Genomic DNA, 23,049 nt, shown 5'->3' on the forward strand with positions numbered 1-23,049 from the left:
ATATGAGCGAGAGAATTTTAAAATCAGTGTGCAGTGTTGGAAGGAGCATTTCCTGTAATTTAATGAATGATGATGAATGGATTTAGGTTTGGTCAGCACTGTAGCTGACAGCAAAGAAACCAGCTCAGTCCTCTTTTCAGGAAAATGAGCCGGTAAAAATCAAACCTGGATATTACAGACATGCAACTGCAGCTCAGATAAGCAGAGCAATAAACAAAAATATCCTTTTCACATGATTACAGGTCAACAGCAGCAATTGTGAGCCTATCTATCATCTAGGCATGTCTTTGAAGTGACTGTGTTGCTATGCAGAATTTCAGCCCCAGTTTAAAAAGAAAAGCTTTGGGTACTTCATGTGTAGAAGAAAACCTAAAATCTGAATAAAGTCAGAGATACTGCAATTGGAGGGCTGCTCCCAAGGCTGTGAAGCTATAATAAACACAATTAGGTGGCCTGTTAAATGGCAGTTAAATCGTAACCTCTTCAGGACTCCAAAACAATGAAGAGACTTCCAGATGGGCCTCAACTGACCTGAGGGATGAAGGACGACACCTACATTTCATCCTGAATCAGAAAAGATCCAAGCCCATGCAGAGAGCACGGACTTGTTTGTAGTCACTGTGCAGGAGCTAAACAGCACCCACGGCTCCTTGCATGCATGAAAACCTCCCTGCTCTTATGCAGCACATCCTGACCTACAGAGCATCTCAAGGGGCTTTGCCAACCCAGCTCTGGGACACCCTGATCTTTGTCAGCCACTGCACTGCTCCCCAAGCCCAGAGCAAGCACTCCTGCAGAACTGATCTCTAAAGAACATTGGCTCACTTTGGTCTGTAGATCCAGATCAGCCCCTCCTCATTCACTGTAGTGCTGGAGGGGAAACACAGCATCAGTTTTTCTGCCAAACTACATGTATTTAATTCAACTGTATCCACCTTTGAATCACTGCAATGGGAAACTTCCAAAGGTGACCCTTCCAGTCGCTTCCACAGAACCACTTCAAGTCACTCCAGGATTCTAACCTGGTCATCACAGTTTGTGAATCAGAAATTTCTCAGAGCTTCTGCCCAGCTCTGCTGCCCATTTCCCTCCTGTACTCTTGCAGCAAGGGTTGCCCAAGAGGGAGAAGGCTGCCAGCACGGCAGAAGGAGGCAGGATGGTGTGAGCACTTACGGGGGGTTGTCACATTTCCGCTGCCTGAAGCGCACGCCTGTTCCGCACGTCCGGCTGCACATGCTCCACGGGCTCCACACGCTCCAGTCGCCATCCACGTGCTCAGGGATGGGGGTTTTACTGACACACTCCCCAGCTCGGCACCACTGCAAGGCAACCACGTTAGCACAGCCTGGGAGGGAGCCCTGACCTTGCACAGGTGGACTTAAAAGGATGGCTGAGGGATTGCTACAAGTCCACGTTTAAGTTTCTAGGGATTTGAGGCTTTGGTGACATGGCAGTAGGGGAAGGAGGAAGGGAGGGGGTGAAATTTAAAAATTTAAGTGTCACTCTCAACAAGCCCCTGAAGGGGGTTCTGTCATTAAAAAAACAATCACAGAACTGAGCCCCTTACTTGATAAAGCAGATAATTATCTAAGTACTAAGACTTAAAGCCCCACGATTCACAGCAACTGAGTCCAAGAAATTATACCCCAAAGCAATGCCTTCATCAGCACTGCTCCCAGTATGTACAAAATGATTGAAGTATTTTGGACTTAACTTGGCTGAAGCCCCAAACCCCTCTGATTCTAATAGGTTGTGCTGGCTCCTGACCAAGCAGCAAACTTGGCCTGTCCAGGATGTGACACAGTGAGCCCTGCTAAGAAACCTTATGAAAGAGTCACCAGGACTCCTCCAGTTAGAAAAACATGGGCCCAAAAACCTTTTTTTTCAGTTTCCTTGTCATGGTTTCCAGGACCCAGTTTTTCTTGTCATTGTTTATTTTTATTTGCTGGCAAAGAAAAGGTTCCAATCCTTGATTTCAGCAGACAGCTTTTAAATTTTACCCTTTCTTACCTCCCCAACTATACCATAGATAAAAAAAAAATAGAGTCCAAAACCAGGCTGAGAGTTACCAAACCAGCCAAGTTCCAAAAAACACATATATAAATAAATACAGCCAGTTATACCTCAAAAAGAACAGAACATCACTGAATTTGAGCTCAATTCTTTTGAGCTACTTGTAGAAATGATAAAGTTTTTAAGTAGCCTCTTTTTCTTTCCCCATCTTCTGCACCTCCCCAGATGTCTGCACACTTTCTACCTCAAATACAACCCAGAACACGACCAGCAATGGGTTTATGGTAAATACTGAACATCTTGGAAACACTTTTCCCAATGCTGGGAAACAAGAAGTGACTGCTGCTGAGCATCCTGATTACCTTGTCTGCGCCACATTCGGTGCCATCCAGAGGTGGGTCCAACTTTGTCTTACAGGATGTGTCTCCTTCCACCAGGCACCAGAGCCCAGCACACATCAAATGCTGTAATCACAAAGCAAGGAGGTGCAGTTATTACTTTCAGAGATGCCAGCCATCATTATGGGATACACTTCAAAGCTCAGGCAGTCTTTCTCAAGTGAATCCAGAGGCATCCAGTTGGTTTGGGAGCAATTATTTTTTAAGGGTTGATTGGCATTAAGTGGTGAGGCTAGAAACATGAAAGAGATTGATGGATGCCACTGACAGGAACAAAACCTACCCCAAACAAAAAGGGTGCTATTTGAACAGATTTCTTTTCACAAGAATAAATCTGGTCCATTAAAAAGGAATCCTATATGGGAGGCCACGTTGGGTGCTTTGGAACCATGCCAAATGCTTAGATGTCCAAGATACTTAATTACTCCTATTTTTAAAAAAAATATACTGAAATAACTGCAGCTGGTGGTAGCAATAATCAGCCAGCAATGTCCCTGGGGAGAAGGTGGAATGAGAAAGAGGAAAGGATGTCATGGTGTGCTGTACAGCAAAGGAGAAGTTTGTTGATAGGCAGGGTCAAAGACTGGGAATATTCTGGGGATCATTGCCCAATGCTGCTGCTCTGCTCAGCCAGTGTGTGCTGCAGGGGTCTCAGGGCTGACCACAACTGTGACCTGCCAGATCAAAACATCTTCAGAATTTAAGAAAAAGCACCAGGAAAAGGGACCTTTGCATTGGTAACATTTTCCACAGCATCCACCATGCTTTGCATTCCATGGAAGGGGATGATTCCAATACAGTGCTACATAGCTGAGTACCAGCAGAACAACAAAGAAGAATTACATTTCTTTCCACTATTGTTCACATTTCAATGTAATGGTAAAAAGATGAGAAACCTGACTCTAGTGCCAGCTGGTCTTGTCAAGATTTATTGCACCTCATTAAATAGTTGAGTCAACACACTTCAACCTCATGGTTCTTCCCCAGTGTAAAGTAAGAGACTGTGGGTGCATGTGTGTTTTGTGTACAGGCATGTTGGTATGTCTCTATAAAACACATCACGTCTCTATAAAACAGATCTGTACAAGAGAGGGTGCAGATGAGATAAATCCCAGTCCCAGAGATGATGTAGAACATACTGAAACAAAACAGTTATCACAGCAGTATCTGCATCCTGCTCCATTTCCACATTTCTTTCTGGAAAGAGAATTTTTCACTATTTAAACCCAAAGAACATTCACAAAAACTGGAAGCAGACAGCATAATTCAGCATCTGTATTAACCACAATGCAGAAAGTCATTGTCAAACAAACACAACAGCAAATACCCCAGGGAAACCTAAATCAATCAATTTTCAAGATATTTTCCTTAAACAAATAGAGCATATGGGAAAATATCAGTCTTTAGTAATTTTGACTAAATGACTGTGACTAATTAGTGGTTTACCCACAGCTCTGAAAGCACTTAAGCACCAACTAGCCATGAGGACATCACACACAGTTTTATTGATAGGTATAGAGAGGCAGAAGCATTGACAAGGCAGAGATTTCAGAGCTTACTGAGAAATTCATTGTTCCACCTCGTAACTCCCAGATTCTGCATCCCCTGCTTTCTGAAGAGGACTAAAATCAAGAAGTACATCAATTAACCATCCATAAACATGACAGGAAGAACACAAATCTAGGCAATAAACCACAGTGGCACTACCAGCAAAACCTCCTTCCAAACCGTGGCTGGGGACAATACTGGTATGTAAAATGAAGGGAAGCTTTGGAAATGAAACATTCCAGCCAGATCTCTTGAATGACCCAGACAGAAATTTTGCCCCCAGAAGGACACCCCCTGCTTCTGCTTTCTGTCAGAGGAACATCCTGGCTGAAGATGTGATGGAATTCACTACATCCCTGAAGAAGCTGTTCTAGACATATATGAGCACCATTGCTAAATATCTGTGCATTAAGCAAGACCAGTGTTTGTTCAGCTTCAGGTCCCTGGATCATAAACTGCATGTAAATTAGAGTTAATTTCTGCTCTTGGATGTAAAACTGGGAAGACAGAGTGGGTGGTGGTAGAAACAAAGTAATAAAAATGAAACAGCTTTTTTTACAATTTTGGTTGGAAACAAGAATGCCTCCATAGCCCACAAGAGCATGGAAGGTGATAAAGCCAGGTCACACGCTCAAGTATGAGCCATGGCATGGGGAAGCAATGGGCAGAGATCACCTCAAATATGTGTGTTTGTACCTGCAAAATACCCCAGAGTAGGGAAACAGAGGGTGGAAATATTCACATACATGTGGGTGTGGTGTGTGCATATATATGTGTGTGTCTATGCCCATATATTCATGTATACATACACATAATTGTAGGGAGAGAAATAAAGGAAATATCTCTCTCAGCAACACCAATCTTTCTGAAATCTCCCATCTTTGAGGTATGGAAAACACTGGATTTTTATAGCAGCCCTGTGTTTGATTCAGAATTCTAAATGCAAAGCATATTTCAGGAAACAGTTACAGAAAAATCTGGTAATGGTGCTGAGCTCTGTGTTCTGGTGCCACACCACTGCAAAGCCCAGGCCCTCGTTAGCCCAGTCCCCTGCATTTAACAGTGTTCAGATACCCCAGCAAAGATGAAACCATCAGCTTTGGGATTGTATGCTCCCAAGATGTTTTATCATGTTAATAGCTCTGTTCAAAAGAGATCATGTATCCTCCTCAGCTTCAATAGGAACCCAAACAAAAATCCCCATTAAACAGCAAAGCAGTCAGTGACTTTTTAATGGTTAAACAGCCAGCTTTGTGGGGAAATATCCAAGTGAGAAATGGCAGGACTTGAAAGGAAGTTGTTGTATGTGAGTGGCAGCTCAGAGCTTATACTGATACAGAAGAAGCCATCAAAAGAACTGTATTAGTGCTAATTCTGCATTCAGCAACCAACTTTCAGATGGCAGGCCCCTGCCTGCAAAGCATTCCCTACAGCGTTCAAAAAGTGCCAGGGAGGATTTTCCAATGACAGATATTTCGCACTGGAAAAATATTGATTTGTTGAAACTGTCTGTGGGGAAAGGTCATCTTTGGATCAGCTCCCAGTTTGAAATATTTCCAAGACAAAAATAAAATTTTAAAAAGCGAGATGGCTGTTGAGATGTAGCGTTTCAAGAAAAATTTAAAATTACTTAAAAAAAAAAAAAAAGAAAGAAATGCTTTTTCAACTGAACCCATAAGGAATTTAGATAGCAAAAAAAAAAAAAAATAGAAACTGAAATAAAATGAAACTGTTACAAAGGTGCAAATTTTAGACATTCAGAAACTCCTGGGAGCTAGGAAAGCTTGTCTGCACAGCTGTTAGGAAGCAGTCCTGGGAGAGGTCAGGATCTGGAAACTCCCAAGCTGGGAGAGATGTGCTGGGCAGGTGAGTGGCGCTTCCGATTACAGGGATTATAATGGCATCCATTTGACAAAGGGGCCTCACTGTGCCAGGTGTTTTCTCTCCCTCAAAGATCTCACCATCTAAACAGACTCCTGGGAGCTTGGGGATAAAGGAAGTTTTATCACTCTGTTCTAGGTGGAAAGATGAGGAACAGAAAGGGATTAAATGTCTTGCTGAAAGTCTGCTGGGAGATGAGCTGAACCAGAGCTGCTCAGAGCTCTCTGCTCAGTGTCACAGCCACAGGCTCCTGTGTCACTGCCTACTCCAGCTGAAGCCATGCTCTGGCTCTGGCCCTTCCCACCTTTCCCAGCTTCTCTCACTTTCCCAGGATGGTGTTCCCTTCCCTGGAACTCCATCCCCACACAGATTCCCAGCCTGGAGAGCTCAGTGCAGGGATCTGTTTGAGGTTCCTTAGTTCAGTGCTGCAGCTGGAAATGAGGAATGGCAGAGTCACTCCAGCCAGCTCCTTGTCCACAGGCAGCAAGTCTGGAGCTCTTCCTGGGGTAGCTATTGCATCACCACTGCTGCTAAAATCTGTGTGATCCTGCCCCATGACCTCACATGGGCTCACAGCACTCCCCAACTCAAACTCTCAGATTATCACCTGCAAGGGGAGCTTCCAAACCTCCAAAGTATAAAGAGAATCCAATGAATAAAGATGTCCTTTCCACCATGGAACAAATCTACAGAAGGTTGTTCATTCCCTGCACATTCACTCCTTTACCTCATCTGCATCCAAGAAAAGAAACACTTATTTCTCCTGGAGATGAATTTGTTTCTGCTGCCCGCTGGAAAGAGGAGCCTCTTCTTTCTAGCAGCAGAATTAAACCACTAGAAACCAATTTTTCTGTCAAAATGAGGGCACTATGAATAAGAACTTAGGAAAAGTAAATATCCTTAAGGGAGAGGAGCAAGAGACCTCATAACACACAGGCTTGCTTCTAAATAGGCTGACTTTCAATGAAGTCTCAGAACTCTCTTATTTTGCCAAGGTTAAGGCTCACCATATTGCTAACCAGGAGAGAAAATGTGCTTATGAATGGGATCCTAATTAACATCTATTAGGTAAAATAAATACACAATTTACTCTTGCTTTCCTGTTCAAAGTACAATGCAAATGTTCTCAAAGTCTCACAGGATGCTGTGTGAGACTGATGCCTGTTCAAACAGGATTTGTTTTGAACAACAGGCAGAATTGTCCATTAAAAATGAAAAATAGGAAAATTAAAAGAATGCAATCATGGATTGTGTTTCTTGCCCATGGGGAAAGAGAAGCAAGGACAAAAAATAAATATAGATTTGTACACACAGCATTCAGATGTGGTTGTGAAAATTATGGAGTTTCTCTTGAAGTGTTTTGCAGATGGGAAGTTCCCAGCAGCCAGTGGGAGAAGTCTGAATGCCCTTCAAGCTTGTTATACACTATTTTCAGGCTGATACTCAGTCATATTCTGGCTAATTTTGTAAAGTTTAGACTTTAGCTGTAGATGCCACATCACAAGGCTACATTAATTCTTTCTCCCTCCCCTTCTCTTAATAAGAAATGAAAACTTGCCAAGCTCAAGTGTTTAATTCTTAATAGGCTCTCTCTACTATTGTTAAGAGTTTATGATGTTTATATTCTGAAATTTCCACATTGTATTTTTCTAATTTTATTTTGGTTCCCTCCTCTCTTTTTATTTTTCTTTAAACCACTGCACCAGAATGTGTTTTGACCATCTTCCAAACTGAAACACGTACAAAAATTTCTGAAGCATTCCAATAATTGTAAACTGGGCTGTGCTGCCCAGGCAGGAACTCTGCTTCTCTCTCGTTCTCTCCCTCTCTTAAACAAAAAGTATTTCCACTGAAAATAAAGAGAAAAAGGTATTTTTGCAACATACAGAAGCAGTGAAATAAGATACTTCAGCTTCATAGAAACAGGCAATGTGAAAATAGTCTGAATTCTGACAATTTACATGAGGAAAACTATAAACTATAGAATGGCAGTTAATTGTTACCTTTACTTCTCAAAAAAAAAAAAAAAATCAGCTAATTTTACTTTAGAATTGCCAGGCTTCTATCCTGCAAGCCTCAAGAAAAACCCAACCCATCCTCTTCCAGATTTATTAGTATTACTATGTAGACAAAGTCCCTGGCTGTACAGAAAATGACAATGCAACCTATTATTTTCAGGATAAACCAGTTTTCAATCTAATTACCACGTTCTTGTAAATATTCTATACATTACTAAATAATAGGGCTCACTATCATGGTCTGCATCTCACAAATGGCCCTGCAGACAAAAGGCAAACAGAGGCCCATTGATTCCCATGCACAGAGCCCAAAAGGCCACTCCAGCAGTCTCTCTGCAAGATCAAGACCAGAGAGAGACCTACAATTGCTGAATTATACTCACCACCACACCAGCAAATATGTAAACTGAAGGAGAACATTAAATCCACTTGATCATTACAATTGCTAGTTTTTCTTTACTTTGTTTTTGGTTCCTCTCTTTTTCCACATTAGCCATAAAGTCTACTTTGTCTCCTTTGGCTTGCAATCAACTTTGCCCTCTTGTTCTGTAGCTTGTAGATATTGGAAAATACCTACATTTGTTAAAAAACAACCTCAACCTAAGAAAAACAGTGGAGCCAGTTCTAGCTGGTTTAGTATTTCTAAAAACAGTGCTATGTCAAAATTCACATTCCCAGCTACACCTGAGTTGACAGTGTCCCTTGTCAGAAAAAAATATCTCTTGGTAGCAATGCTAATCTCCTTCCAAGTGCCACTCCAGCCTCAGCCCAGTTTTGACTCAAAACAACGTGGATGATAACGGTTACATAAAAACCCGCAAAAATGTGTTAATAATAAATAAGCCAAAAGGCTTAAAAAACAAAAAGCCAAATGGATACATGAGATAGAAATCACATTTTTTTCCCCCATAAACATGATTTCAGTGCAAAAGCCTCTGTTGGTAGGCGTGCCAGCCTGAAAAATAAAGATTAAACACGCAGAATGTTTCCATGTGAGTTTCAGATGTGTTGTGATGAATTTCTGGGGGAGAAATTCGTTTTGATGAATTTCTGCTCCCTGAAAGACTGAGCAGAAACCACTCGTGCTATTCCTCTTGGAATAAACACAGGGGCAGCAAAGGGTTAACTCCTGCTCTCAGGCATCATCGCCTGGCTGGGGTTGGAGCTCTCTGCTTCCTCTCTCGGAGGGGTCAAATGAATTCACAATAGTTGATTCATAGCCCAGTGTGGAGCTGAAGGACAGAGGTCAGCCAGGTTGAATTGCCTGTAATTTGCACAACTGCTCCCATGCTAGCCCTGGGCTCACAGCAGCACTGAGCAGCAGGAGCCCCCGGGATCTGTGTGTTTGGGGTGCACTGATAACGCCCTGTGCAGAGTCAGAGGTGCATTTCTAACCATCTTCTCCTGCAATTATCATGATGTTGCTCAGAGCTTGAGAATGACACGTTCATTTCTCTAAAAGCAACTTGTCTGCCTCAAAATGAAGACTACTGTGTAACCTCTTAGGTGGCCAAAGCTCATTTCCCAGCACTGTGCAGCTTCCCAGCTGGAGCCAGGCAGTGTGCCTGCCATGGCAGAGCACACTTGTACAGCCTGCTAGATAAGCACTTGCATGGATCAGACAATGCCTGACATTTGCAATGGGAAAGATGAACAGAAAACACTTTGTTCCCTTTGTGTATTCCAGGGGAAAACTCTGTAACTTGGATATGAAAGGGGATCTACTGAAGGGTCTTGAGAGATTCATTAATCATAGAGCTATAGAATGGTTTGGGTTGGAAGGAACCTCAAAGTTCATCCAGTTCCACCCCCTGCCATGGGCAGGGACACCGTCCTCTACCTCAGGGTGCTCCAAGCCTGTCCAGCCTGGCCTTGGACACTTGTTCCCTGCCCTAACAGGAGCCCAGGCTAAAAGCCTGATTCACAGCTCCTTAAAGAGGTGACATGCACTAGAAAACCCTACCCAACACTGGGGTTACAGATCCTGAATTATACATCTTGAAGGTCATAGATTACAACAGACTGTGGATCATCTGAGTATCATAAACTCATTTTTTAGTATATTAAAATGTAGAAGGAAAGGAGAAAGGAATGTAGAGGTTTGGTGTATGTAAAGCTGAGCCTTGCTCATATGTTTTAATTTCTGTTCTGTAAATTTGGAGCAGAATAGCTGCAGGATAGCTGGTTTGGCAAACAGAGAGCTACAGTTTTGTTCTAAGGCATCTGAGTTATCCTTAAAAAGAAAATGGAAGAAGAATTTTGGGGATGCAATCTCAAAAATGGGTGAATACTCATGGATTTACTATCTTGTTGGACTGGTGTGAGAGGCCCAGCCACTGCCAAGCATTGAGGGACTTGACTCCCTGTGAAAGCAAAGATCACATTCCTTCAAAAAACTGGGCTTTGATGCTGTTAAAGGAGAGAGCTTACCGCACAGAAATTTTCTGTGTTTCTCAAAAATGTTGAAATTTTGGAATTATCTAACCTCTCAAGTTTGCTCTAAACCAAATTGCATGGCATTTTTGAATATAGGGCCTCTAGTTTGCCTGATATAATTATGCAGCTCAACTACCTCCGAAGAAATATTGTAATGTAACTCTCTTATTATATAAGAAAATAGGCAGCAGACACATGTAATCATAAAAAGATTGAGCAGGCTCATTTCCTGAAGCTTATTTCCTTTTCGTAACAAATATTTACTGTCAAATGTTTATTGCTTTTACATTTGGATTTTTTTAATACTTTATTGAATTAAAAATACCACATTACCATTGGCTAAAAGAGGAGACAGCTGTATTTGCCAATAATTTCTACAGCTAATGCCAGTGACCAGTGCCAATTTTTTTTTGGTTCATATTTTTGTAGACAGCTTTGAGAGTTATGATACAAGTATTCTGCAGATGAGGCCTGAGGAACACAAAGGTGAAATGAACACAAACTTCAGAGGTTTAAAAATCAAAAGTTATCATTTCCTCTAAAGAATTTCCTTTCCTTGCTATCAAACACCAATTGAGAGCAGCATAACAGGATGTAAACACATCCTTAAACTAATGGCATGTGACATAACTGATCCAGAGCTTCACAGGGTGAATGCTAATTCTTAATGCACATCTGCAACAGAAATAATTCTAAATAAGGGACTGCAAATTAGTTTTAATCTGCTGAAGTTCTACCAGGCTTTTCATTAGGAAGTACTAATGTCCTCACAAAATATGCTTCTCTTTTGGGAGAAAGGAGAGATGGAGAAAAAGAGCACGTTTTTCACTGTGTTCTAAAGTGTCAAATAATTAGACTGGTGAAAAATCTTGGGAGACACAAACACCTGCTGTCTGTATCTCACAGAGAATAGTGCCTCTTGGCACATTATTCTGGCAAACAACAAGTCCCTGAAGCAATTCCAGACTGGACATGCAACTCCTGTGTGAGAAATGCTGACCACCTACCAGCGGGCTGACATTCTCATCAGGCACTGGAATATCCAGAAACAAAATGTGTTTTTTTTATCACAACAAGGGAAATAGCAAAAATCTCTTCCAAGAGCAGTCCAGCTGGGTGACACCCACACAAGTGGAGGAACTTGAGTCATGCTGGGTAGATCTGAGGTTTTCTTTACAGACCTATATTCTAACACTTTGCTTCCAGTACAGTAGTCCTGGTGGTCTGCATTTTCTTGATGGAGCTGGGAAATACAACCTGTCCAGATTCTTTTCCTTTGTTTTATATTAGCTAGTTTCCAAGTCCAAAATAAATAAAACAGCTAATGTGAAACTAAGAGCATTTTCCCAGGACTTGCACGTGTTCCACAGTTTTAACAATTTGGCACTTAAAAACCCCAGTTATCTCTGATTATTATTTTCTTTCTTAACACTGATTTAAGATCCCAAGCTTGTTCAGAGTGGGAATGAGGGACAACTGAAAAATACAAATGGCCAGTTATTAAAAGCAAGAAACCTGCCTGCTTCTTGCCTGTCTGTACAGGAGGGGATGCTGCCAGCTGGTGCTGGTGACCCCACACAGCTTCATTACTTTTTTTTTTGATATCTCCAAGGCCATGCTGGAAGCAGGCACTACCCCACTCCCTGTCTAAAGCAGGGGATAAGATCTGCTCAGAATTAAAAGATCTGATTATGTGTAATGCCTTATGAAAAGTTTGGCTGTCTAAATTCCAGAGGATGAGTCCAACAGCCTCATCTCAAACACAACCTGCTCCTGGAGACAGCAACAGTCAATGTTCCCATTTTGCCAATCAACCCCATGATACCCCACACTGCACCCAAATCCTGATTAAACATCGTGTGCTTAGAAAACACACAGGATTCTGCACAGAATTTGGTAAAGCTTCATGAAAGAAGCAGACACCAATATTTCCTCAGCACAGAGTTAAGAGTCAGCTCCTAAGAACACTGCAGTGGTCTGAAGGTGAAGTCTGTGAACGCCCAGCCAGCCATCTAAGCTGACTCTGTGGAAGTCGCCAAACACTCTTGTGAGGAGAGACTTTCACCTCAGCTGAACTTCCAGGAAAACAATCTCTACAGAGCATTTCAGCAAAACAATCTCAAAAAGGAACAACGTGCAAACACCAGTTTTTCTGAGTCTGCTCTGGGAGATTACCAAGGGGAAAGAAGGATGAGGCCTAAGCAGGATCGGCTGACAGAGCTTGGAGCCGTTTGATTTTCCACCAGCAGCGCTAAACCTGAGGGAAATACAGGCTCCTTTTCTCCTCCCCAGGCCTTGGCAGCTTTATTTCCACTTCCCACCTTGTTTCCAGCTACAACCCACAAGCTCTTACCTCCATATCCTTACAGAAGGTGGCGTTGGTGCCAAAAAGGATCTGGCACTGCTCGTCGGCGCTGTAGTGCATCCCGGGCAGCTTGTGAGGGAGCCGCACGGAATATTGGCTGCGGGGGTCGGTCAGCAGCAGGCAGGTGCTCACCTTGGACCTGGCAGGGCAGGAAGGAAAAGTGTCCTTAGGGAAAGCCCCTCTGAACTGCAGTGTTAGGTCACTGCTACAGAGGAGCCCTGTCCTCTCTTTAACAGTGTGAAACTGTGGAGTTTCCCTGGAAGTCTTCTGAATCATTGAGAGCTACGGATATAAAGGGCCTTGGGAAATCACCTGTGGTCCCAGGCCTCAAGGCAGGAGAGATAACATTCACAACATTCTGGGTTAAACTTTTGTCTAAACCAACATTCACAACATTCTGGGTTAAACTTTTGTCTAAACCTTTCCTAGAAATCTGAAGGAGACTCAATTCGGCCCTCAGGCAATTCAGCCCAAAGCTTCACTCTTTGAAATGACAGCTAGGAAGTCTGCCATCATGTCTCACCTCAATCCCCTCACCTGAATTCTGAGCCCTTGACATTTTCTTATCCATCACAGGCATAAAAATAAGATTTTTCTCTTTGCCTTCACAACAATCTTTTACAAATTGGAATATCACTGTAATATCAGGGACCAGATGCAACCAGATGAGTTCAGATGCAACTTCTTTTTCTAATTCATGCCTTTAATTGGCATTAAATATCCCATTTTCTTTCATTATTTTCCTTTCTTTCCCACCTCTAACCTCCAGAGTGGGAAATTTTCCATGCCTAACCCACTCCTAGCACAAAGCACTGTGCCAGGCAATGTTTGTCAGGGAGCTGTACTGCAGGTTTAAGATTAGATCTGCAGAGTTCAGATAATTCCAGTGCTTCCTGTAGTTCGTGAGATTTAACAAGCAGCACGACAAATCCTTCCTGAACAACTGAATATGATGAGTTGAAACATGGATGCAGTGGCAAAGAAGTTTATAGTGAACTGCTTTAGACCCACACTCATTGAGGAGTGAGAAAAGACATCAGAATCACCTCCAGGCAAAGTCAAGTTTCAATAAAATAAAAGCTACTTAATAACAAGACAGTAAAAGCCAGAGCATAAAGCTGCAGCATCTTTAAGCAGATATTCCTGCAAGCCACCTACACACAGATTTCTGTCATTGCAAAATTGAAGGGCATTTTCTGTAAAAAAAATGTGATATGGGATTTTTTAAAAGATTTTATCAGCACATTGACAACTGCACATAATTCTTTCTTCTGCCTCTCTTCAATCCTCAGTTTCAAGGTGCTATTACAATGGAGACAGGTTCAAATTTGCATACCCCAATGACACATGTACACTTCTTTAAAAGGAACATTGTTAATACTTTCACTTTAAAGCAACAGAGTGGATTCTTGCCTGGTAGGATTTTTGACACTCAGCACAATCCTTACTTTAGGAAGTTTTCAAGGTCATCTCGGCTGCAGGAAGACCAGGAAAGGTCACTTGGGTTCCTGCCCTTCACCCATTCTCCAGACATGATGTGAGACCTCCCAGCACAGGGCTGATGATCATCATCGTGGCTCATCCCCATGCTGTTGGATTAGAACAAGACAAGAGAAAAAAACCTATCAAGTTATGATGTGGGTTTCTCATTCGCACTGCCCTCAGCAATGACACTCTCAGGGATTAACAGCTGGACACCAGGCTGCACATACAGCACACAATCAGCCATGCACTGCCCTGGGTACCTGTTAAATAAATGAACTAGAGGTTCCTTTATTTTATCCATTGCCTTAATTTCACAAAGTGTTTGGTATTTGTGTGTTTGACACTTTTAAATGTGCTTCTTATGGACTTTCCTCCCAGGGTTTATGAGCAGCAAACCTGGAGAAGTGATGTAGCTCAGAGAAGGGTATCTGCCGGAATATTTACTGAAAATTTTGGATTGCTTTGCCAAATCTAGTGGATAGGATCCCTACAATTACACTGAGAGAATGATCTAAAGATGAGCCTACTTTGTTCGGGCATCAGTGTGAATTTGGAATATACTGTTAGGAAAAACATTTTTCTCAATTAGTGGTATTGTACAATCATCTAGCTTTGAGGCTGATCCTTTTTTGAGTGGTGGGTTGGATCAGATGATCTCCAGTGGCCCTTCCAACCTAAATTAGGCTCTGACTCTGTAACAGAAGTGTTTAGACTGGAGCCTGAGGCAAAGACAAGCACCATTTCTGCAAGCACTGTCCAAACAAGCACCAGGACTGCCCCATGCCCATCTCAGCAAGGACAGAATAGGACCTACTCAGCAAAACAAACCATCTAAACAAACAGCAGACTGTGTTGTATAAACACATAGAGGAATTCAAACACATTCAGTGAGGATTTCCAAAAGCACTCAGAAACAGAAACGTGTTACTTCAACCTCCATCTAACTTCCCCTTCAGGACCCTTCTGTCATCAGGGGAGTCTTCACCATTGGGCTGCTACAGCAGGTTCAGAACAAATCCCTGCTGCAGGGAAGGTGAGACTCCTCTGCTGCAGGTAAAACTTTGTGACCAGGGAAAAAGGTGTGACCAAGGTCACCTGCTACACTCAGTCCTACCCTCAGCCCCTCACAACAACCTGCCTGGCAGAGAAAGTGTGTTAAGACTTTTCCATCCTACTTCAAAATGAATATTAAAACCCTTTTCCAGAATTAAACAGAGTAATAACTCTTTGAAACAGTAACATTCCTCCTTCCATTCCAAAGTGAAATGGAAAATTACTTTCAAAATAAAGGTGCCTTCTATGGCCAGTGTCACCTTCTTGCAAAACATCACCAGTTTGGGGCTAAAAATACAGAACTCACTGGGTCTCCAGCTGGCTGGCTGGAGCAAGCCAGGAGCAGTCCCTTTACCATTTGATTCCCTACAAATCTGAGGCTCCTGTTTGCTTTCTGACTGTGCTCTTGGCTTTGCTCCTCCCCAGTTGTGGGACTTGACTGTTCAGAGCCCAAACACGACATCCATTTCTAGTAGCAGTGAACCAAAACCCACTTCAGCACTTTGATAATTATGGCTTAGATTGAACCACCATCTCTGCTATTTTTAGCTTACAGAGAAGATTATATGGTGGAGTCTATTATTTTAGGTTTATCTCCAGGGACATTATTATTATTATTTCTAGCAAAACTACATTCAATGTAATTTTTAGACTCAGAAGTTCATAGTTATTCTTGTTTTTAAACCTTTGTGGTTTTTGAACACTGCAGAAACATTAACATCAAGCACATTTTGTTTGATGCATGCAGGAATAATCTAACAGTCTATTAGTAACTCTAACTTCAAAACAGTAAAGAGTGAAATTCCTGCTCCACTGAAGTGAATGGGAGTTTTGCCATTGACTTCAATGCAGCCTGGGTTTCACTCCAAATATTTTACCCATGTTGTTTCTACACAGAGAAAACTCCTCACATACTAGGATGAAAGTTCCAGCAGTATTTCTCCAATGCAAATAAGCCCATCTAAAGATTGTGTTCCTAAAACTCAGGAAAGGAAGGGCTCAGCACCATGAAGTAAAGGATGTGAGCTTCTCAGGAACCTTCCAGAACAAAGCTTGCCCCAAAATGCCAGTTTGAAGGCTCGTGGGCACACAGCAATCCTGATAACTTTTCCAAGGGAGACCAGGCAGATTTCCAAGGTTTCTTGCAGCTTGCCTGCCTTGTGACTGCCACAGTGCTGACACTCAAAGCTGGGTCCTTTTTGGGTTTCTATTCAGTTTCTGTGGGATGGGATCTGGCACCTTCCTGAATGGCCCCCTGGTTGGCACATCAGGTGTTCCATCTCAAAAGGCTGAAAACAAATCATCTTCTTGACTTTGCAAGTGCTTTAGGATCCCTGATTTTATCCCTTCCACAAAAGTCTAGTGTTTAGCCTAGGGTTGTTAATATAAGAAATGCCTTAGCTTTCTGATTAGCTTCAATTATATTTTGTCAAATATGTTGAAAGTGAGGTTTTGTTGGCAAAAGACAAGGGTAGCACTTACCAATTAGTACATTCCTGTCCTTAACTTTATCTTAAACCTGATCTCATGGAAGATGTCTTGCCTAGGACAAATGCTGAGGCTGCCAGTCTTTACTCAGCTTTGTCTCACAGGGGGTTTGAGGCAGATAAAATTTGTTCTCTATAAAGAACAAATCAGAACTCACACCTCAAGTTATTTACAGGCTTCTTCTGAAATTCATTCAATTCTTACCTGTGTGGAAATCTACCCATTTCTGAATCATTCCTGTTTTCCTAACAGAAATTCTTTTAAAAGTCACAAGCATAAAGGAATTGAGCCTGAAAGGAATACCTTTATTGGTATAAAGCAAAAGAGCTTTGCCAGTTTATATTAGCTTGGGATCTGGCCTCAAGGTACACAGGCAACCCCTCCTGGCCTCTCAGTGATGAGTTTCTGGTAGAATGAAACCAGCAACACCTTTGGAGCCTGTTTTAATTGGCAATGCAGAACTTTTCTCAGCATCTACTTTACCTTACAATGACTCACTTGAGAAAATGATTATATGACCTGCAGGACTAAGGCATACCCTTGCATGCTAACACATTCTTTTCTGAAGTTCAAGGGTCTCCGGCTACATCAAAGGGACCAGGTTTTCCTAAACAAGCAGTAAATGCAATGCCACGCTGATTCTTTTCACTAATGAACAGTCCCCCTCCTTTAAACAGAAAAAAAATGGGACAGAGCAGTGTGTGTGCAAACTGAATCAATAGTTTACATTTCATTTGTGACCATCTAATCTTACCTGCTATTCAGAATTCACGTGGAATTAGAAGCAGGTAATCAGTCTCTTGAAATATTCTGCCTTGGGAAGTTCTATTCTTACATGAACTGATCTTGAACAAAGAGTTGATAAGAAAAGCTCTTAGATTAGAAGTAGCAATGTCAAAATGACACTGCACTGCCCTGCAAACCCACTGCCCTGTGTGCTCCCTGAGACATAAATGTCCATTTTATCAGAAGCCACAAACAGATGCTGCCTGTTACCCTTTACAAAGCCAGCAGAGCCATTATGGACGAGCAGGACTCAGTTTCCCTTTGTGCTGTTACCACCACAGTCACTGCTCCATCCCAACCCCACGGGAAACTTCATCCTTTCAGTTCATCACATTCTCCTCCTGAACACAATGAGATTCCACAAAGGCAAGCAAGGACAGTTGAGACTGTCAGCTCTTCAACTCCTTTTATTCAATGTTTACTCAGAGTAGGCACCCTGGGACTCTGGTTTCACACTCCAGCTTCTTTCCTAATATAAATAATGTATTGCTTACCAGTCAAAGACACCACAGCCTCGCTGGAGGAGTCCTGCAGCACATTTACTGTGGCTCATCATGTGTGAGGCCAGAAACAAGCTGACTGACCAGTGTGAGTCCTGACTGTTAACAGGATCACAGCAAGGCAAATCTGATCAGGAGACACAGGGAGGCAGCAACAACAGATCTCTTTGATGCAGTTTTTTTGGAGAGCAAGGCTTTAAAGTAGCACTGCTATGAATAAAAAATAGCATGCAGTCTCTGGGAGCTCTGGCCTCCCTGAAGCCTGTGCAGCAATCAGAACTGGGTCAGGATGCCAGAATTACACTCTGGGCCTGAGCTGGCCAATTTCTTGTGTAATTCTTTTAAGCTAAACTCAATTATCAGCCCTGTGTTTTCCCACAGCAATGCTGAGCGAATGCACTTGCTTTGTTTGTTTGGGTCATTTGTGGAGTTTCTCCTCTAGACAGTTAATGTAACTAAACTGCTCTGTTTACCCTTGGTGTGTTTCCCAGTGTTTCCTGTTTTTCTTCACAAACCTGAGCCAAAGTGCACCAAAGCCTGTGGAAAGCCTCCTACTGCATCCAATGCACTGCTGCACCTCAATGTTCTTGAGGTCACGTACACAAATCTTCACCAGAGCCACTATGACCCTCAATAGAAAACCCAAATCTGAGCTAGAGGATAATGCCAAGGGCTGGGAGAAACTGATTTAGGAGATGCTTGAAAAATCTGTTCAACAGCTGCAGCTCTGGCTGGTAAGAGACCACTGGACAAATCCCCAGGACTGTTTTCATCACTCTCCCTTAGCAGGGAGAGACATGAAGCTGGGACAAAAGGCAAGTTTGACAGAAAATACCAGCAGCAACAGCACTTTTCTTCAGAAAAAGGGTAGCAACTGAAAGAAAGAAATATGAAGAAGGGAAGCCCGAAAAAAAGACACACAGATGTGGAAATGCCACGAAGTAAGACCATCTCCATCACCTCCCTCTGAAAGTCAAACCATTCCATGTGCCTGCAAATAACTCAGCGTGAGTCAAACACTGGATCACTTTAGAAACTCATGGCTATCAAGGCTACCCAAGGTGTCCTGGCTGTCACCCCAGCTGTTTATTAAATATGCATGACAAACAATTGATTGCTCTCCACACAACTGCACTTACCTCAGCCACCAGTTCTCCAAAGGGCAGGGAGGATGTCCAGCTGCCAAGAAGGAAATGAGGACATAGGCTGTCTCTCACTCCCACAGAAGAAATCCAAAGGAGCTTTTCCAAAGAACCAACTCACAAAGAGCTGTAACTGTGTAAGCCCAGCAACACATTAAATAGGAAGAGTTCCTTGGGGCCAGCCCTGCAGAGCAACATGGCCTCAGAGAATTGAGCAAAGAGCCCATGACAGCTGTACCCCAAATACAGGGGGGACAGGAGAAGGCAGAGATATCTCATGCTCTGAGTGAAAAGTTCAGTGGGACCACTAAGGTTTTTACATTTTTGGCTGACACTTGATTGCTGGGCAGCATGTTTTCTCTACCTGTAACAAGTCTTATCCTGCAGATGTTCTCCTAAAGGCTTTGTTTCTGCAAGGGAACATTGCTATGAGCCAGGCAGTACCAGCCTTGCATGTCACCACTGACCTTCTCAGAAGAGAATATGAGAGAAGTCACTCCCTGTGACCCAGCTTGCCATGACTCACCCACAAGTAATCCAGCATTAAATGCAGAGCCAGGACTAAGCACAAGATTTCTTTCTAAAGCCCACTGGAGCAAAATAAATGCAAAAGGAGGGGAGATGAACAACATCCTTGCAGAGTGGGAGAGGTAAAGGAGAAGGGGATGTAATTTACCTGCTCTGGCATGTCAGAGTGGGCAGAATGACAGTGCCCTACAGGAGGACAGCTATTTAGACACGCACAAATGCCATCTCTTTTTCCATATGAAGGACAAAATTCCTCCCCTTCCTACCTCCTATCAGGTCTCAGTGAAGGCTTGAGAAGGGAATCCCATCTCTGCAGTGCATCCAATGTCAAGCACAAAGGAAGACGCTGGTATGGAAGGAGGTGACACAGGATGTGTGGCTGGCAGCTGAGAGCATTAAACATGGCCATTAAACTCAAATCTAAGCAGAGGGTGCACACCAACAGCTCTTGGGCTGGGTTTGAAGCAGGAGTGGGAGACAGCACTCCACATCATCCAGCCTGTGAGCTGTCCACTCCCAAATTGAGTTCAATGTTAGGAATTTTTATTAACATTTGAAATTGAAGCTGCATCACTGGAAAGATGCCTACTTCTGAACTGGTTCAACATGTTGGACATTTCAATATAAAATGCTGATCATCTTGCAAGTTATGAGGTTTCCATCCAGTTGAGAATAAAGGCTTAACAGAGGAAGGAGTGAAGCGGGGGTGCTCATTTGAGCTGGAATTGTAATAGGAGCTGCAGGGCAAAGTGAGGACAGTAACTTTCAGAGGGTGACCCAGGAAGGTGATGCCTCTAAGAGAGGCAGAGATGGCCAGAGATGTCAGAGGGGGCCAAGGGAGGCTTGGACAAAAAAACAAATCCAGTGAAAATGCTGAGGTGAGCTGAGCTCTCACTGATGGAGGAGGCAAGGAAACATCTTGTGCAACCTTCCTATAAAACCAGCAGCCACTGAGGCCATTGGCTTAATGGAAAGCAGGTTTTTCACCCTCTTCTTTTCAAACATGTAAACACTGTTTCTTAAATATGCTTTGACTATTTCAGAAACTGTCAGGAACACTTTGGGGAGCAGTGATGAAGAGAGGGAGATGATCCTACTTAAAGCATTTGAAGTAACCAAGGCTGGTCATTGTGTACACAGTGTTATCTAGAACAGGGGTGTTCAGGATGGGTGCTGTACTTTTGGGGCTTTTTTAATCAGGAAAGTCAACATTTAAAGGGAGCCATGACTACTGGACTCTTGTTTTCATAACCAAGTTTATGTCACTCTCCAATAATGAAGTAACCAGATATTTTATATGGTTATCTACTCATCAAGCAGCCAAGAAGTCAACAACAGCGAGTGAGAACACACGAACGCCTATGGTGAATAACAGTGTGGAAAGCTGTGGTTTATTCAGCTGCATGACAGATCCAGCCCTTTATGATATGGTTTTCATTTAAAAAGAATTAGCTCTTTTGCCTTGGAATCTGGAAGGCAGCAAAATACAAGCTGGTGCTGCAAGGGACAGAGAGCACATGACAGTGACATGGCAGGGATAGAAAGCACATGAGACAGACATGGCAGGGACAGACAGCACATGAATGACATAGCAGGCACACCCACTGTGGCCTTGCACTCAACAGCTCACTGGTATAAACACCAGACCTTTACATGGTTTGACCAAAGCCTGACCAAGGCCATGAGGAACAGGGTGAATCATCTTAGGATCCTCTCCCCAGCAGCATCCCATGCTCACATTGACTCCTTTCTCCAGCAGACATTTGCTCGTGGGATTCTCTCTGAGCAGCCCTTGCTGCACCACAGAGTGGGGGATTCACAGCAGGACAGGCACTGCCTGATGCACTCCAGCACCTTTGGTGAGATGAAGGAATCCAGCTGCAAAGCAACTGAACACCCACCATTCCAAGGGCCTCCCTCCACTGCTTCTGATTTCTAGGATGTGGCCCCTGCATACCTTTTCCTGAAAAAAGCTTCACAGTTTCTTCTAAGAGCTGGCAGGTTCTGAGGCAACAGGGGCAGAAAAAGGAGTGCTCCACCAAATACAAAGTCCAACAAAATGCTAAAGTTGGTCAATATATATAAAAATAAATTTGGCAGAAACTCAGCATTGAAGAGGTAGCATTACCTCAGAAAAACACCCTTCTGCCTTCTGATGTCAATACTCCCTCCTTTCCAAGGTCCATTTAGCATCTTACATGAATCTCTCCTCCTTCCTTAAAGCACTATCCCATCTCCATGCAGGCATCCAACCACATGCTGAGCATTTCTACACCCTCACACATTCTTTCATACCTGCCAACAACACACAGCAGATTTCTGACACAACAGCATCAGTAGGAGTCAAGGGTTGCTTTAATTCCTTCAGTCAATCCCTGTTGAGGAGCTGAATATAAATATATCCAAAAGCATTCACTGTACAACATGGATCAGTGACTCTCTGTGGGAATCACTTGTCTCACACTGGCTGTTTGTCATGATCACAGCTGAGCTGTGACCCCAAAGTAAGAATAAATTTATCTGAGGATGCCTCCATGAAAAAGTTTGCACTAAGCTGTTTCCTTGCCCTCCAAGTGATTAAATCCACTTCTTGGACACACAAAATTCTTTCTTTCTCACTTAATTTAATCTGGTTTCAGAACACAGAGAAGTGTTGCAGAAGGAGCACAATGACTATGAATGAACCAGTGGTGGGCAGAGAAGGACTGCTCACTGCACAGAGACTGCTGTGCTCCATCTGTAGCTCCTTGTTTTTGGAAAGCACCCCGGGGCACAGCAGAAGGAACAAGCTGAAGGGTAACAAGCTGTTTGCTTTCAGCACTGCCTGAAGTGGGTGAGAATGAGTCCTCCCGAAAATGTGACATGCATTTCCTCAGAAGATGAAAAGGGAATATAAATTGTAGGGTGGAAAAAAGACCAAACTCTGGGATAGCTGGGTGGGATTTCCCACCCACGAGGGAAGAGAGACAAAAGCTCAGTGAGCACTGACAGCCCTGTCACTCAGAGTGTCAGAAACCCCAGGGGAAGCTCTGTGTGCAATCACTTTTCCACAACTCCTGTGAAACCACTGAAAGCCTCCAGTCAACTGCAGTAAATGACAAAGTGCCAAACCTGAATGCAGAGCTGCAACACAAGACACCCTTCAAGGAAAAGCAAGGAGAGGGGAGAGATGGTGTGGAATATTTGCCAAATACGTGCAACGCGAGTAGCCCAGATGTCCCACGCTCTGCCCCATCAGGAAGCCACCCCCAGGCGAGGGCTGGGGAAGTGGGACAGCCTGGGGAATGCACTGTAGGAGTCAGGAATGCTGGCTGCCTGCCCCACACTGGGAGATGAATTCTCCATCCCTGGAGGTGGGAAGGAGGAGATGGCCAACATCAAATGACAAGAAGGTGTGAAGTAAATGCA

The 23,049-nt window shown here is 43.2% G+C and overlaps 1 protein-coding gene across 1 annotated transcript in view; it reads right to left on the reverse strand.

Annotated features, from left to right (window-relative positions):
- The window catches only part of ADAMTS17 (ADAM metallopeptidase with thrombospondin type 1 motif 17), a gene marked incomplete at its 5' end in the record, with an annotated part of 153,568 nt that overhangs the window by 64,505 nt on the left and 66,014 nt on the right, over positions 1–23,049 (reverse strand). The window contains 4 exons of the mRNA XM_031059652.1: positions 1,174–1,319; positions 2,376–2,477; positions 12,648–12,798; positions 14,108–14,248. Coding sequence (XP_030915512.1) covers positions 1,174–1,319; positions 2,376–2,477; positions 12,648–12,798; positions 14,108–14,248 — 540 coding nt within the window. The remainder of the gene's footprint in view (positions 1–1,173; positions 1,320–2,375; positions 2,478–12,647; positions 12,799–14,107; positions 14,249–23,049) is intronic.

The sequence above is a fragment of the Geospiza fortis genome, unplaced genomic scaffold, assembly GCF_000277835.1.
Source record: "Geospiza fortis unplaced genomic scaffold, GeoFor_1.0 scaffold2, whole genome shotgun sequence".
Lineage (NCBI taxonomy): Eukaryota > Metazoa > Chordata > Aves > Passeriformes > Thraupidae > Geospiza > Geospiza fortis.